Source organism: Boleophthalmus pectinirostris, unplaced genomic scaffold (assembly GCF_026225935.1).
Source record: "Boleophthalmus pectinirostris isolate CB_2022bp ecotype Guang Dong unplaced genomic scaffold, ASM2622593v1 HiC_scaffold_2, whole genome shotgun sequence".
Classification (NCBI taxonomy): Eukaryota; Metazoa; Chordata; class Actinopteri; order Gobiiformes; family Gobiidae; genus Boleophthalmus; species Boleophthalmus pectinirostris.
In genome coordinates, this window is record NW_026571152.1 from 20,724,144 (window position 1) to 20,740,546 (window position 16,403).

A 16,403-nucleotide genomic window follows, 5' to 3' on the forward strand; every position below is an offset into this window, starting at 1 on the left:
TGTCACAGTACAGTTCCAGTTTAAATGGAGTAACTGTTGTTCCAGTGGCTGTGGCTCTCGTCTTTCACTCCACACCATTGGGCCTGTACACAGTGTTGACACAGATGTGCAGCTTGGAGCCAGGGGACTTGTGTTTTGGGACTCAACTCAATGCAATCGGTGTCTGGTTGTCCTCTCAGTTACTACACAGAACCAGATGCAGTTAGAATTGTGAAAATGAGACTATTCACTGTAGTAAACATGCCACTACCACAAGGATATCTTTTTACAATTTCACAAATATTGAGTTTGAATGTAATGGTAGCAACAAATGTTTTGCCTGAATCTATTCCAATCGGTTTAAAAAGGGCTTTACACAATTTTTATGGTCTTAAAAACATTAAAAAACAGAACTAGTTCGTTTTAAAGTTTGCAGTGGACAAAAATACATTTTTAGCATCCTATCTACTCACAGCGTTGAGTTTATAAGTGCTTTTCACAACTTTCATTGGCCAAAACAGACATTTGCTGATACAGTAATGCTGAAAATAGCTATCATGCTAACAGTGTACTTCCTGGTTTGTTGAGGATAAAACTGTTCAGAATTAGATGCAGACAGTACACAGTAGTTTCATTTTGACCTTTAGAGCAGCTACAGGGACAAAAATATTTATATACTTTATTACATATACAAAAAAAATTTCCCTTAACCATTTCAATTTTAATTTAATGCTGTACTGTGTCAAAGCTTATTAAATATATTTTTTTTATGTCTTTGTTCCAGGTTGTCCCATGCCCAGCGGTCAGCAGTCAAAGTCCTTCGCCGTATGCAGTACTTTGTGGCCAGGAGGAAATTTCAGGTGAGAAAATTGTTAAAAGGTCAAAAAGAACAGACTAGCTGCTAAACAGAGACAGACATGTTTTGAGCTAGTTACACAGGAAGAGTGTGGTGGTATGTTTTTTGGGGGATGGGGGATGGGAGGAGGCATATCAGCTGTGTTTTGCTCTTCATGCTATTGTGTGTGTATAGTGTACATATTTGTGTGAAAATGCCTGTAACCTGCACCTGCATGCCTCCCCATCTCCGTATAGTGGTGCTAGTATCATGGGATCTGGGTTTTACTAGTCTCTTGGGCCCTAGTAGGAATTCACTACATACGAAACACACACACACACGAACAATAAAAATAGACATATGGACACAGGCTTGGCAGAAGTTAGCAACTGAAAAACATGTCAATATATGTTGAACTTTTATCCACAAATTAAAGATTCACAATGTAACTTTGGTAGGAGGTTGAGATATTATTGCTTGAAATTGCATGAAATGTCCCATAGTATAGCATTAACATCATATATCTTGCTTTTATTCAGTGTCTCCATGGAGATTAATACATTTAATGCCATACTACTGAACATTCTAGGCAAAAAAAAAATAAAAAATCTCCCTCCTCCAGAAAAGTTACATAGTACATCTTTAAGTAAGCAAATCCATTTCAAAATAAATTTGATTATTTTGAATTTGATGGCAGCAGCAACATATGAAGGGCTAATAAAAAGTTTGACAAAAAATAGACATGTTTTATTAATAGTTTTGTTTTGTTTACGTTCCTGCAGAGCCCCCTTTGGGATTCTACTCCAAAATATAATCATGTTTGAGATGTAATTTCATGCCAGTCTATTTTCCAAAATGGTTTCTATATTCTTACACTCTTCCAAGCCCCGGGCGTGTTTTCAATTACAGCCCATAAGTGAAGTCAGCTGTGGAGGCTATGTTATGTATACCTAAGATACCCCTAAAGAGTTCAACAGGTTCATGACCACGCTGCTTGTATCACCCACACTCTAAACAAAGCTGTGAAAAGACCTTAACACGATTGCTTTCTCTAGACCATGCTCTTGTCACTATTCACTCCTTCATGCACACGCACACACACACACACACACACACAGACACACACACATAGTAGGGTTAACAATGAACCCTTTGCACCCATGAGGGGGGTTGGGTGGGCCGGGGATGTTTTTGGGGGGCTAGCCAACAGTGGCGCAGTCTGACAATGGCTTTTGTGTTTGTGTTTTGTGTGTGTTTTTGTGTGTGGACTGGCAGCAAGCGCGGAAGCCCTACGATGTGAGGGATGTGATCGAGCAGTATTCCCAGGGCCACCTCAACATGATGGTCCGCATCAAGGAGCTGCAGAGAAGGTGCATGAATCAAGATTGAGCAATGTTTTTTGCCACATACATTGAATATGAGAGGTTAAACATTATTGCGCTGTACATAAATCAAATGGTTGACTGGACAGACGGCAAAAGAAAAAAGAAAATATTTTTATATTTCATTTGGTTTTCCAGTGATCAAAACACATTAACATTGGTTCAGCTACCTAGACATTTATGAATAAGATAACATGAAATCCAGTGGTGGGTATTACTTTTTTAGTTTAATTTAGTACATTGACTTGAGTACTTGAGTAGAAGAAAATTGTGTCACTCAAAGTAGTTTTCAGATTTCCGTTTTGTTTTTTTTTTTTTTTTTACAGTGTAACAGTAGCTTACTCTAAAGGTTTGGACTCAAAACACTACAAAATGTGCAAAATCTGGTATTTTTAAAATCTTTAAATTACATCTAGACAGTAACTATTGCTTGAGTATTAGTTCCTGACTACTTTTATACTCTCCTGAACCAGTTCTTTGAACTTCTACTGGAGTCATATGATCTTTAAGCAACAATATTCTTACTTGAGTACATGTTTTCTACCCATCTCTGCTTGAGATATAAGGAACTGGATGAATCACATTGATTCAATCTTGGACATAAAATAGCTTAATCTGGAAGAAGTTTAGAACAACTTAACTTTATTTAAGAGAGTGAATGGGTGTGGAAAGCTAGTCTACCAAATGTGTTGAGGCAATAATTTCACCAATCAAATAAATTATATTCTAACAATAAGAGTCTATCAGTATGCAGACTTCTTCTGTGCTGGTTCTTTCAAAACTGTTCTTCTTTTTTGAACAATGACTTTATGGCCTCTTGATTTATTGCTATGCTGTTTTCATGCCAGTCATCAAAAGAAGGGGAATGCCCAGTGGTTGCAACAAAGCTTTTATATTTGTATAAAAACAACATATTTCACAGACTATTGCTGTGTCACTACTTCTATATATATTAAAAACATTTACTTCTTGATAAAGCATATGGAAACTTCCTTAACATGTTTTTTATGGAAAACAATACCTTGAAGTCTGTGAGAAAAAGTTCTCAGATAATAATTTTGTGCAATGTTATGTGCTCTTAATACATTTAATATCATCACATGCCATTCATGGGTTTTAGACCATTTTGAGGACTTTTCACATTTTAAAAGATATAATAATTAGTTTTGAATTGTAATTGCTATGGCTAGTATTTTTTTCATAACCAAGAATTATTTAAAAAGTGAGATTCACTTAAAAACGCAAAGGTATCAGAACTTGGTGGAACATGGCGTTTGTCCCTCCTTGTTTCACTATATTGAACATGCCCCTCTTTTTCTAACATTTTACATTATCACCCTAGCAATGGCAGGTATTTGTTTACATTTTTATAGCCCATATTTGACCCCAGTGTCCCGAGCCTGAACTGTATACTTCAAACAGTGTGCATCCCCCGATCATTAGGATATTATTAAAAGTCTGTCTGTCTCGCCATATGCCCCGGTCACCATACACTGTGAACTCTTCATACCCAACATTCAGCAAATTGTAGACTGCAGACATATGGCTTAAATATATAGAGGTCATTCATGAATATGTTTAGGTCAGATGAGATGGCTAGCTATTATAATTAGTGAAAGAGATGTATTGTAATTATATATATATATGAAAACAGCATTGTTTACTTGTTAGGCCACTAGATTATAACATTACAATGGTGCGCTATGTAATTTTTCTGGTGGAGGATACGGGAACTTATTGTATCCTGAGATGTTACTGCTTTGCTTGGAATGTTCCAGAGTATGGCATTCAGCTTTTCTCCATATTTAGTTTAATGCTACTCTGTGGAACATTACAGACAGAGCAGTAACATCTCCATGGAAACAAACAGGAGAAAACTGTTTGCAGCTTTGCAGAGTTGGGCCTCCAGAAAGTTAGATTTTTCTGTGCTGTGATTGAATTAGGAGCATCTAGGAAAACCTACATTTTAATTAATGTTGTGCTAGGCTAGTTTACTCGTTTGCAATAACCAAGAAGGTACAACCAATGGAATACTAGAAACTCAAATAGGTTTAGTTTTTAACAGACTTTAGTAACCGAAATATCTTGATATCGTATCGTCAAAGTTCTCACAATAATATCGTGGACCATCACAATATATCGAATTACAAGTTTCTTTGCTTAAATTAAGATTTTCGGTGCAGCAAAAAAGACAGAGGGAACTACATAGACCATGATCCTTTGCTCCATTTCAGTGCAGACTACATGAAGAAATAACAGTTCTAAGCACTTTTAAGTCTTAGTTCTTAGGATTAAGTCTTGTCAAGGCATTTTAAGAGGAAAAAGAGGCTAGACTTAAGTGATTGTGTTTTCAAATAATTGAATACTTGTATACTGCTTTTGGAAATTACAAGTGGTAAAAGTCACATAAACTTAATCTATTATAAAGTTCACCTCAAGTATTTCAATTACTTTAAGCTTCAAAAGAGCAGCACATTTTCAACAGTCCCCTCCTCTTGTCTTGTGGTCTGTCTAATCTCTCTGTGTTGTTTTGCAGGCTGGATGGCACACTTGGAAAGCCAGGAATGTTTCTCCCAGGTACAAGCCCACAGTCTGGATCTGATAGACACAACCCCCTCATCTCTCCCTCTTTATGTTTATGAGTCAAACATACACATACACTGCAGACTAAATATGAGCTGATCTCTGGCCACACGCCCTCTTAGCATGTGTATGTTTACTGCTGCATTGCTTGTCCATATTGAATGAAATGTTCCACAGTATGGTATTGAATTATCCTATCTTGCATGTTTCTTCTCAAAAATACATTTTGTGCACAATAGTCTCTCCACAAATCTGACCAGTCACTTGTCCTTATATTCTCATGCATGTCTCAAACTTTAGATATTAACATAATGCTATACAATGGGACATTCTAGATAACACAATCACATCTCCATGGAGACAGGCAGAGGGTCGACTCACCACCAGAAAAGTTTGATTATTTGCCATACCTTTTAAATAGCCTTGTCCGTGAATATGCATTTGAGATCATGTGACATGGTTGTTGAGTAAGTAAAAAGTGACCCAAAAAACAAGTTGAGGTTTTAATAAATACATTTTTGAGTTTTTTATAGTCTACACTGCATGTGTTTTGGAGCCTACAAATGTCATTGTAAGTAATTCAGTATTTTGTTTCACCAGGAAAGGGAGAAGACAAAGAATTTCCAACAATTGGTGCACGACTTATCCGACTTGAAACAAAGGTAGAATCTAACATTTTTGGTACTTCTTATTTCTAATTCCTCATAATGTCTATGTGTTTTGGGGATTGAAGAAGACTTAAAGAAACTGTTCTCTTGGAAAAGTTCATTTAAGTTCAAGTCAAGTTAATTACCTAATTAAAGCTATCTTGTAAAGTTTTCTAGATTAAAAGGATTTATATGGGACAACAGCACAAAGAAGACAGTGGGTTAACTGAAGATTTTGGATTATTTGGTATTCATATGTAAAAAGACAGACTGAACTCATGATTCATCTGTAATCATATAACTACGTTGATTCACAGAACTTTTTCTGCATAAATAGTTGTCTTTGTATGAACTCTGACTGGAAAGGTAGGATCTTACATTTCCGGTACTTCTGCTTGTAATGTATAATGTAATATAATGTAAGAAGTCTTGAAGAAACTGTTCTCTTGGTAAAAGTTAATTTAAGTTTAAGTCAAGTTAATGGGAATGGAGCTGCCAGGCTGAATCTTAGTACGTTTTAATTTGATCTTTATATTCATGCATTGACTTTGTGGTGTAATCTTATTTTTGGATTATCTGTTATCTTTCATTGGCAGGTTGGTCAAATCAATTGTTGGATGTTTAAATTTCCGCTAAACTAAAAACTGTCTGCTTAAAAGTCTCCAGCTGTGTTATGAAACCCAACTAGGTGCATCATATGTCCGTATATGCCAAGTTAAATACTAGAATATGTCCTATGTATAACAATGGTCACGGTCTGCATATCCTGCTTATCTTCCATGGATTTTATGCACAATTCATATGAGATAAAATGCTGGTTGGTGCTGTTTTGCGGTTACATCTGGTGTCTGTTTAAGTGGCACTAACTGATAAAATGTGTGGATTTGGAAGAGTCAGGAAAAATGTATTTGTGCACTGGAGCATGCATGTTTTGTAAGACGGTTGGCAGAGTTTGTGCAATATCCTGGCAAGTAACAGCGCACAATAGTCGGTTTTCAAAAGTTGGAGCAAATTCTTAAGAGCAAAACAAAGGAAGGGAGGATTTTGAAAGTTAATGTTGGTGTTACATTTCGTTTACGATCATTGGTTGTTAAAAGTTTTTTGGGCTGGATGTTGGCTTGGATAGACCATTTCAACAAATTGGTTTCCAATAAATAACACCTGCTTTCCAGCTAATTAAATAGTTTGGTACACAAATAAAAAAATACTGAAATACAAATATATCTCAGCTATATTAAAGAGGTCCGTAAGGAGAAACAGTGCAAAGATGAAATAGTGATTGATGGTACATAGGATTATCCATTACATAAGGGTGGACTGTTGTACAGTTGTATGGAGTAAGGTCTGATTGTTTGAGAATGAGTTCCTCTGTCCCTCTAGTTACTGTGACCTGCTGACCTGAGCACCTTTATATAAATATATACATTGATTGTCTTTCTTTATAAATCCACTGATTCCTAGAACTTTTACTGCATAAATGGTTCTTTTTGTATGAACTCCCATGCAGGTGTTATCTATAATTTTGTTCAGATGCTTGTCAGATCAGCTTTTGTCACTCCCACTCTTTAGTTGTCAGGGCATTTCTTTAGTCGACCTAGAATTTCAGTCGACTACAGCTCTAGAATATATATTTCTTCTCATTCACCTTGATACACACATATGTTTGCAGGTGGTTACTATCCAAGCATGTCTTTGTTGGAGAAAAGTAATGATCTTGAACATTCAAAGGGCTCAGTCGTCCCTGTGTGTGAGGCATGCTCCATTTGCTCTGGGTTGCGTTAAGAGATCCTAATCTTTTGACTGAAAACACAAACTTCACATCTAGTTTCTCTACCTTCTATTCTTGTTTGAACCATTTTGCCAGCTGGCTCAGGCATTTAGCAGTGATTTAATGATTTTAAATTAAGAGCAACACAATTTTAATGTCACTATGTCTTCTTTCCATCCAGCATGTGTTTGATTTGTGCAAATTTTATTATGTCACAGATAATTCTTGAAAACATATGCATGCTTTTTTGGCCTGTGACTCCCTTTCAGCTCATTTAAGGTGGATTTGACAGGTTACACTACAGACTCACTAAAATATAGTTAACATAATTATGTGATCATAAGATTTTGAAGAACAAAAACTTTCAGGTTGGACATGGACAGCAGATATAACATAAGCAGATATGTTTATAACCAGATATTATCCCACCAAACAAAGACATTATTCAAAAAGTATGCATCCACTTTAAAGTTCCTATATTACACAGAATGGACTGTTGTGATCTTTAAGCCATGTTCTAATGTTGTTACCTCATCAAAAAAAAAAAAAAAAAAAAAAACTCAAAATGCTCTGTTCAACCTTGTGATGTCATGAAGCGTTAGTTTTCAAGTTATCAGCTCTTTTACCTTTTGTTCATTAGAAGCTGGCAATTCCAGAGCTGAAATCATCAAAACACAGTGGAGCGTTTCCTTTTTTCTATTTACCATGACATCACAAGGTGGAAATGCCCAAATATGGTAGGTTTGTGTATTACACATGTGTAAATGAAATAAAACACAACTCCAGGTATGTGTGTGATGAGGAAATTATAAAACATTGTAACATAGATCCAAAACAGCATAAAATGTGCCTTTTAACGTCCACAAGGAAAAAGATGCAAAAACAATATCCTTGAACCATAAATTTGCAGTGAAGCTAGACCTATGTCTATGTCTTTGAATTAGAGACACAACTGAGGACTTAACACTGTGCATTCCTTGTTTTGATGGCACTGCACACCTGTTACACATGAGTTACTTCCTGTCCCTCGGGCAGGTGAACAAACCCATTCACTCCTGGACCTGCACATTTTCGGTCTCCTCCAAACTGTTAGGCAGCATCAGCAGAAGCAATCACTGGTACAATTCAGTATTAGTCTATTGATTTATTGTACTGTATATAATTAAAAGGCCTAGATTACATACAATTGACTCTGAGCTTTGAGTCATATTGACTCCTCAAAAACATACCTGGAGTTGTGTTTTGTTTCATTCACACATTTGAGTACGGTAACCCTGCATTATTAGTGTGTCTACATCTCAAAAACTCATAATGCTCTGTTCCACCTATGATGTAATAAAGTTGTCGTTTGCAAGTTAACAGCTACCTTTTACCTTTTACATTTTACCTTTAACCTTTAGTTCAGTAAAAATAGGCAACATGTGTGAATGGAACAAACACATCTCACAATGGGATGAAATATGACTACATAGCAAAAGGAGAGACACAATATTTGATTTTGACTGGAGTTGAGATACTGCTTGTCTTGGAGATCTTATAGCTTTGAATGAAATGTTCCAGTTATTTATCGCTCCACTGAGACAAGCTGTTGACTGCACTAGGCTAAGATACAGGTCAGATCTGAGGAGAGTTGACCCAGCTGATTGTAAGAATGCATATTTTTGTGAGTTTTCTGTGCAATTATTATAAAATCCAAAATAGACATTTTAAAAATATCTTAAATATAAAATATGTCTGCTAATATCTCTCGGCTTAGTTCCTTAGGTCAACAGTGTCCTCCAGCTGTTTTTCTACCAGCCCCCCCGCACAGCCTGCCCTGCGTTGTATAATTGCAGTATTGCGTCACCCTTCCTCCTGTTACTCATAATAGTAAAACCAAGTGCACAGAAAGCAAAATCCTGGTGTCACAGTTGAATCACTCCACTACAGGTCCTTTCCTAACTGCCTCCAGCAATTATTCATCAACTATGCGGCCTTAATGTGCACTTGTGTGTGCCTTCCCATGCCTTTTTGTATACGCACAGTTGGTTTCAATCCAGTCTTTTATTATTCAGACAAGACAATACAGGCAAAACATTTTTTATTTTTTAATTTTATTTTATTCTTTTTTTTTTTTTTGTCTGTTTGCTCTCTCAGTATGTATGTGTAGATACCTGGAAACAAGAAAATGGTCCCATCTGCACCTGAAGATACTTTAATATTTTATTTCAACTTATTTCAACTTGCATCCATTCAATATAATTTTGTGGGATATTGTATAAAATTATTTTTCTTCCATGGGGACAAAAGGATCACCAAGGTAGCACCAAACTTTTCACTATTTTCAGTATTTGTTTGTGTTTAGCAATATGTGAAATTTATGCAATTTTTTAAAGTGTACTCAAATACTAAATAAGATATACAAAATGATCTTTGTATTTATACATTTTTTGTATGTAATATGTCAAAATGAAGTGAGAAATTTTAATTCAAACTAGCTATTTTTCAGATTTGTGCAATTTTGACCTTTTTCACACATGCCATATTTATATGAAAGCATTACCAGAAACTTATACTTACAGTTATATAATTAATTAAGTTTCTTTCCTATTCACAGTTCCTATTCCTATTCTGCTGTGTTGAGAAAGCCCCATTTTTCTCTAAAACTGGGAGAGAAACAGCCATTTTGTTGTTCGTCAGCACGTCACTTGTAGATAGATTTATCTTGAGCTGACTCCTGCTTTGTGGGTCTAGTACAGAGATAGACAGTGATTTATAGTGCCAAAGACAAAGAAGACACTTACAAGTACAAGTTTGATGAATGACCCTGGTGTCGTCCCCCACACCCAGAAGATTGAATTCAGCAGAAAACGTCATGGAAACGAAGACGGATGAGTCGCAGTGACGTGGTGTTATCTTTCTCTCAGACACACTCCATGAGAAATGCCCCAAAGACAAGCTACAACAGTGACCAGGGCTGAGTCCTCCTGGAGACCAGCCTGTCAGGGAGCCAGGGCCAGTGCCTGCCTCCTCAGCTTGGGCTAAAGCTCACCAGCATTTATAAGGGATAGGATTTATCTCTTTTTGCAGAGCACAAAAGACTAGAAAAATAGCTGGTTAAGGTGTACTATGTAACTTTTCCGATAGGGGGTCTGACGTCTGTTTGTCTCTATGGAAATGTTATTGCTTTGCCTGGAATGTTTCACAAAATGGCATTAAACATATGACTTTGTTTAATTGCAAACATTTTCATTGCAGCAAACAATACCCTGGGCTTGCCTCTCCACAGATCTTGGCCTGATGGCATCAACTGCTTGCCTTTATGTGCATAATCAAGTAAAATGCCATATTTCAGAACATTACAGGCAAAGCGGTACATCTCCATGGGGAGAAGCAGGTAGATAAGTTTCACAATGCACTTTAAAAGGCTTTTCTTAGCAATATTATGAAGCAGTGGAGAACCAGTAGCATCATGGCTTTTTGTTTTTTATAGAATGGAATAGAATTATTTGTTTTCTTAAGTCAAGATTTTACTTGATCCCCACTTTATTTTTCTAAGCGTGGTTCTATACTGTTATCATCATTATTGCACATAACATTTTAAACATTGCCACTTGCTGGACTAAATCTCCACCTCTCAAAGACTATATTAAGTCTTTTGAAATCACCGACAAATCCTCAGTATTTATTTATTCCTAACTCAGACTTCACAGTGGTATTCTGAAATCACACGCTGGCCCCTAATCAGTGTTAAGTATCAGCAGTTATTTGAAAGAAAAACAGCCGTAATACACCCTTTAGACGTGCACCGACATGACTGCACTCAACATTATTTAGTGCCCTATACGGACCATAGACCTGCTCCCAAATATACTGCGGTTTACTTGTATCCAGTGCATTAGGAGAAAGCATATTGGCTGAAGAATGCATGCTCTGACCTTAATAGCATCTCAATTAGGTAAGTATGTTGTAAATTACAGCAAGGCCAAATACTGGGAATAGTTGAGGGCCACGATGGAGGTTAGTGTTTGTGAGGAGTCCATCTGTAAGGCATTTAGGGCCTCTCCACTCTGAAAGCAGGGCGCTGAGGGGGGCTCTGTGTGTACATGTGCTTATGTGTCTGAACCAAGCTAGGACTGGTCATAGTAAACACACCAAAGCAGACTTCAATTTAGCTAAACTGTGTAATAAATAAAGGTGTACCATGTAACTCTTCTGATGGAGGGTGTGCAGTTTTCTTGGAGATGTTATTGCTTCGCTGAGAATGTTCCACACTATGGCATTAAATGTCACTTTTTATTCAATCAAGCTTTTTTCAGATTTGAAAGGGTCCACATAGAACATTCTGAAGCTTGCGCACCTCTCCACAGATCTAATCTGGCCTGGTGATATCACCTGCAGGTCTCAAAGATACGTTTAATGCTATATTGTGGGAAATTCTATAAAAAGCGATAAGATTTCCAAGAGGACAAGCAACTGTCAGCCTTCTCCACTAGAAAAATGACATACTGTACCTTTGGGGGATGGAATCTTGTATAGAGCATGAAAGTTAATAAGGAATAACTATCGTGTAATAAGGGTAAAATACATAAAAAACTATAAAGGTTGAAGACAAATAAAGTGTTTTATTATATTTAGTTTTATTTTATATTGTTTTGTTATTTAGTGTGACACAGCCTTCTCTTTTTAAATTGGTTACCAGTGAGACAACGAGAATACAATCTAAACCAACACAAAACCTAGACTAAACCAGTCCTGGACTAAACTGGGCTCAGACCAGTACCAAACCATGACAAGTGCAAACACACCCTCTAACACTGTAAATAAGTCATAATCTAGTACACAAGATGAGTGAGTGAGAACAGTGCAGTCTCTTTGATTGAAATTATAATGTGTGTGCTACAGTGAATGGAGTCTTTGATTACTGCTGACAACCACACCAAGCCTAACCACATCAACTACACTAACTCATGCAGTGTTCCCTTGTGCCTTCAGGCTGTCTCTAATGTTTTTATACCAATAATATCACCATAGCAAACTCAAACAAGAGACAACCAGCTTTGGCTTTAGTTCTTTCAATCATTTTAGATAGATAGATTTCTTTGGATTTGATAATGCAAGATTTTTTTTTTTTAATGTAGATTTTATAACTGTCTTATTTTCAGGATTTCCATGAAATGACTAGTTTAAAGGAATAGAATTTTCTGGAACTTTGTGGCTCAGTGGCCATAGCTTTGGAGATGGGAGATAAGCGACCCTTATTTCAGGTTCAGTGTAGTTCTAGGTACTGTTTTTACCATTGCAGGATAACTAGGTCAAAGGCTATATGCAGTATACAGAAAATGTGTGGAATGGTGGTTAAAATTCTTTGGTGGACTTAGCTGCTTAACTGTCCGATTTCAGATAATTGACTTAGTGGATGGTTAATATGTCTGTAATTATCTGTCAGCATAAATAAATAAGTAATTTAATGTAATTTTTTTCACTCTAGTTTCAGAAAGTGGTGCCATATTGTTCAACTCTTAAAATCGCAATTTGGGTCAGCTGAGAGGACTTTAAGCCATAATGTTAAGATGACAAGTCTGTGGAGCCTTCAAAAACAGTGACTTTCCCCCTGACCTCCTGAAATCCAAATTCTGGATTGTCAAGACAACCTATTCAGTTCAAAGTATTTTAATAATTTCATAACAATAGCATAACATTTTGTATTTTTCTACTGTCTGCTTGTTCAAAACCGTGACCTAGAACTTCCATCCATCACTATCATACCATCCCGTAGTTCTTGAGTCTTCATTTACGGAGTGTGTTTTGCAGACGTCCCCTTTGGCCCTGTTCCCAGCCCCCCTTTGGCCTTTGAGCGCTGGGCTTGTTGTTGTCCCATGTTTTGATATATGCCTGTATTTGGCCGCAGTCTGCCCAGCGGGGAGCTGCACTGACCTGAGGCGGTAAACAAAGAGAGGAAACTTGGCAAAGGAAGCGCACTCACACACAAGACACAAATCCCGGAATACTACTCAATCTTGGATTACGAAGCAAAATCTGTGCAAATGTACTGCTACTTCAGATGACTCAAGTAGAGGTACATTACAAGAAACTTTATTTCTTAGTCAACTCTGTCTATTCTAAGAGGGACTATTACTACCACTAATACCTATTAATACTTCTACTATAACTACTACTTCTTCACAATACTATCAATATGATTTCTACCACTAATATTGTTTCATACATATGTAATTAGAAACTCTGTATCCACTTTTGGACCATGAGTGAGGAGCATGGCTCACTTTGACTTTTTTGCTCCACCCAGTTAGAATTCTTTCACTCAAATGTGGCACCATGAAAAACACCCACTGTCAGGTATAATGCCATGCAGTTGCTTTCATATGGTTCTCATACAATTTTAAGCTGCTTTTATACGACACATTGCATGGTCCGTTCCTCGACAAAAAGAAATACAGAAATAAAGAAATGTTTTCAGATATTCTAAAGAATTTATCTAAAAGTAACAATCACTACTAAAGAAGTATCTCCTAGAAAATATCCTCCCTCATTTTGAGTGAAAGCTTGTAGTTTGTTTCCCTCTTTTCAGACAGGCACACAGAGCTCCCAGCATGAAGACGAAGAGCCAAGTCCTGCTACAAACCCCTGACACACTTTACACAATCAGATTTTCTGTGGTGAGATGTTCCAAGATCACAGAGTCCTTTATGTAAAACCACAGGAAGAAAGGCCAGACCTTATTGAATTTTGACTATTAATTTGTGCATAAGGATTGCACAATTCAGTCCTTTATAAGTATAAAGGTGTGCATAATTAGTTGGACATAATGGGCAAATCTAATTATTTTTTCCAATGGTAAGGACAAAAGTTTGATCTTGTCTGGTACATCAGAAAAAATGCACATACTAGTAAGTGATCTATCTATGAATCTAAGTTTGCTTGAAAGACTTATATTTAAAACCTTTTGTAAAGATATTTGGTCATTCTCATCCTGCTATTCTTGTACTTCACTATTGCAACTCTGAAATTTAAGCCTTTATAGATTCTCACATCTTATCTCTTGCTGGGTCTAAGCTCATTTGACCACATTTTCTCAGGGTGTTGTGTTGACGTGTTAAAATTGCCGTCTAAAACACAAGATTTACACCATAATATGTCATGAAAAGGGTTTATTTTCAGATTAATGGGCCCTACAAAGTCTTGCCACTTTTTCCCACAGTGGTTTGGGTTCCCAGCCCTCACCCCTGCTCCAGAAGTGCACGTTAACAGACAGCACCACCCTACAAGCTGCTCTTTTCTCACATCGCCACTTCTTACTGTTGATGTGGTGTCTTTACAGCCTTGTGAACTCAATAGCACGTCACCATTTCTGTGTTATTCTCATAGTACTTTGAACCAGGACTGACGCTACATGTGATCGGCTCACGTGAATAAGTTGTAAGTCATGTTTCAGGACGCGTTCATGTGGCATTACAACATTTTGCCTACCCATGGGTTTTGGAATGATAAAAATAAGGACCATTACCACAGCAATTAACAATTTTAAACAGAATATTATATCTTTTGAATGGGGAAAAATCTTGAATGTTTTAAAATTGAACTGGAGGGCATGTCAGAATTCTGTCCTATATTATGAAATATTGATTATTGTGAGATTTTAGTCATGTTACTTCATCAAAAACATACTCGGAATTGTGTTTTGTCTCATTCACACAAAACCACCACACGTTTGAGTAACCCTTTATTATTAGTCTGTCTACATATCCCAAACTCAAAATGCTCTGGTCCACCTTGTGAGGTCATGTAGATGTAGCTTTCAAATGAACAGCTACCGTTTACCTTTAGTTCAGTAGATAGGCAATTCCAGGTCTTAAATTATCCAAATGATTCTAATGAAGGTGTATGGATTTTAAAAACACAGTGATGCACTTCCTGTATTACCAATTCTTTGGTAGAATTGTCTACTGAAGTTAACTGTCAGATTGTAGATTTGTTGGCTTGGTTCATGGTTAATATCTGTTTTTACTTGGCCTATAAAACAAAAATGGAACTGGAGCAAAATGTTATATCTGTCAGCACAAATGAAGTTGAAATAATCTTTTCACAATAGCTTCAGAAAGTGGTGCTACTATTCAACATCAAAGATTGTTGTCAGTTGAAAAGATTGTAGCCCGTACAATTAATATGGGAAATTATGGACCTAATCCCTAACAAATATTACAAGTTTCAACAATTGTGGATCATAAGTTTTGAATTTTTTTTTTTTAAAACTCCATAAAGCTGTATTCATGGGTTTTAACTTCTTTCATTCAAAAGATATAATATTTAGTTTTGCATCATTAATTACCATGGCAACGGTGCTACATTTGCATCACATTGCAACCATGCATATACCACTGCCCTCTATCTGAAATTATAACATCATCAAAATCTCGTATACATGAAACCAACCGATTGAGCAGGAGATGCAGCTCGTGGCAGCTCTAGACGGGCTCTGGCTCCTTTCTCTTAGCGCCACTCTTTAATTTGAGCGCTCAGACCCTGCCTACTACTGTGTCCTCACCACATTCCCACAAACAGAGTCGGACAGTCTGCCTGCACGTCTGGCTTCTACTGTTGTCACAATGCTAACATTTCAAACACAATTTTCAGACTCAATACCAATTTCGATACCACAATGATAACAAAAAACACTCTTCTATATACAGTAGAATGTAATTGCATAAACACAAAATTTCAGTCTTTTCAACAACATTACAGTGTGGTTGTATGCTAGTTCTTACGAAGATCAAGATCATTCTAAAAAGATTCTGTAAATGCCAAAATATAGTCAGTTTATCTAATTTTTATTCAGTGCTAATATGTGCTCCAATTGATATCTCATTTTCCATATAGTATCACTTGTATTTTTAACAACCCTATTAGCTTCTATAGTCTTAGTCTTAGTTTGTTTAGGGTTTTTGTTTTTGTTTTTTGGTTTGGAATTAATTCAGCTTATTGTCACAAGCACACTCTTGGCTCCTGCATGGTCTTTCATAACAGTCTGGCTTTCTGAATAATTATCAAAACAAACAACAAACAAAATAATTCTGGCCAAATAAATGCTAAGCAGGAGACATGACTTTTGGAAACTAGAGTGTATGTCATTGTATGGTAGCCAGATCAGTAAATGGAAAGACTTTACCTCACTGTTCTAATGCAGTTGTGTTTATGGGCATGTAAAAGGT

The 16,403-nt window shown here is 36.6% G+C and overlaps 1 protein-coding gene across 1 annotated transcript in view; it reads left to right on the forward strand.

Annotated features, from left to right (window-relative positions):
* kcnq1.2 (potassium voltage-gated channel, KQT-like subfamily, member 1.2) overlaps positions 1-16,403 on the forward strand; it is a 169,274-nt gene that overhangs the window by 100,528 nt on the left and 52,343 nt on the right. Inside the window, exons 14-17 of the mRNA XM_020935160.2 lie at positions 764-839; positions 2,090-2,184; positions 4,733-4,773; positions 5,380-5,441. Coding sequence (XP_020790819.1) covers positions 764-839; positions 2,090-2,184; positions 4,733-4,773; positions 5,380-5,441 — 274 coding nt within the window. The remainder of the gene's footprint in view (positions 1-763; positions 840-2,089; positions 2,185-4,732; positions 4,774-5,379; positions 5,442-16,403) is intronic.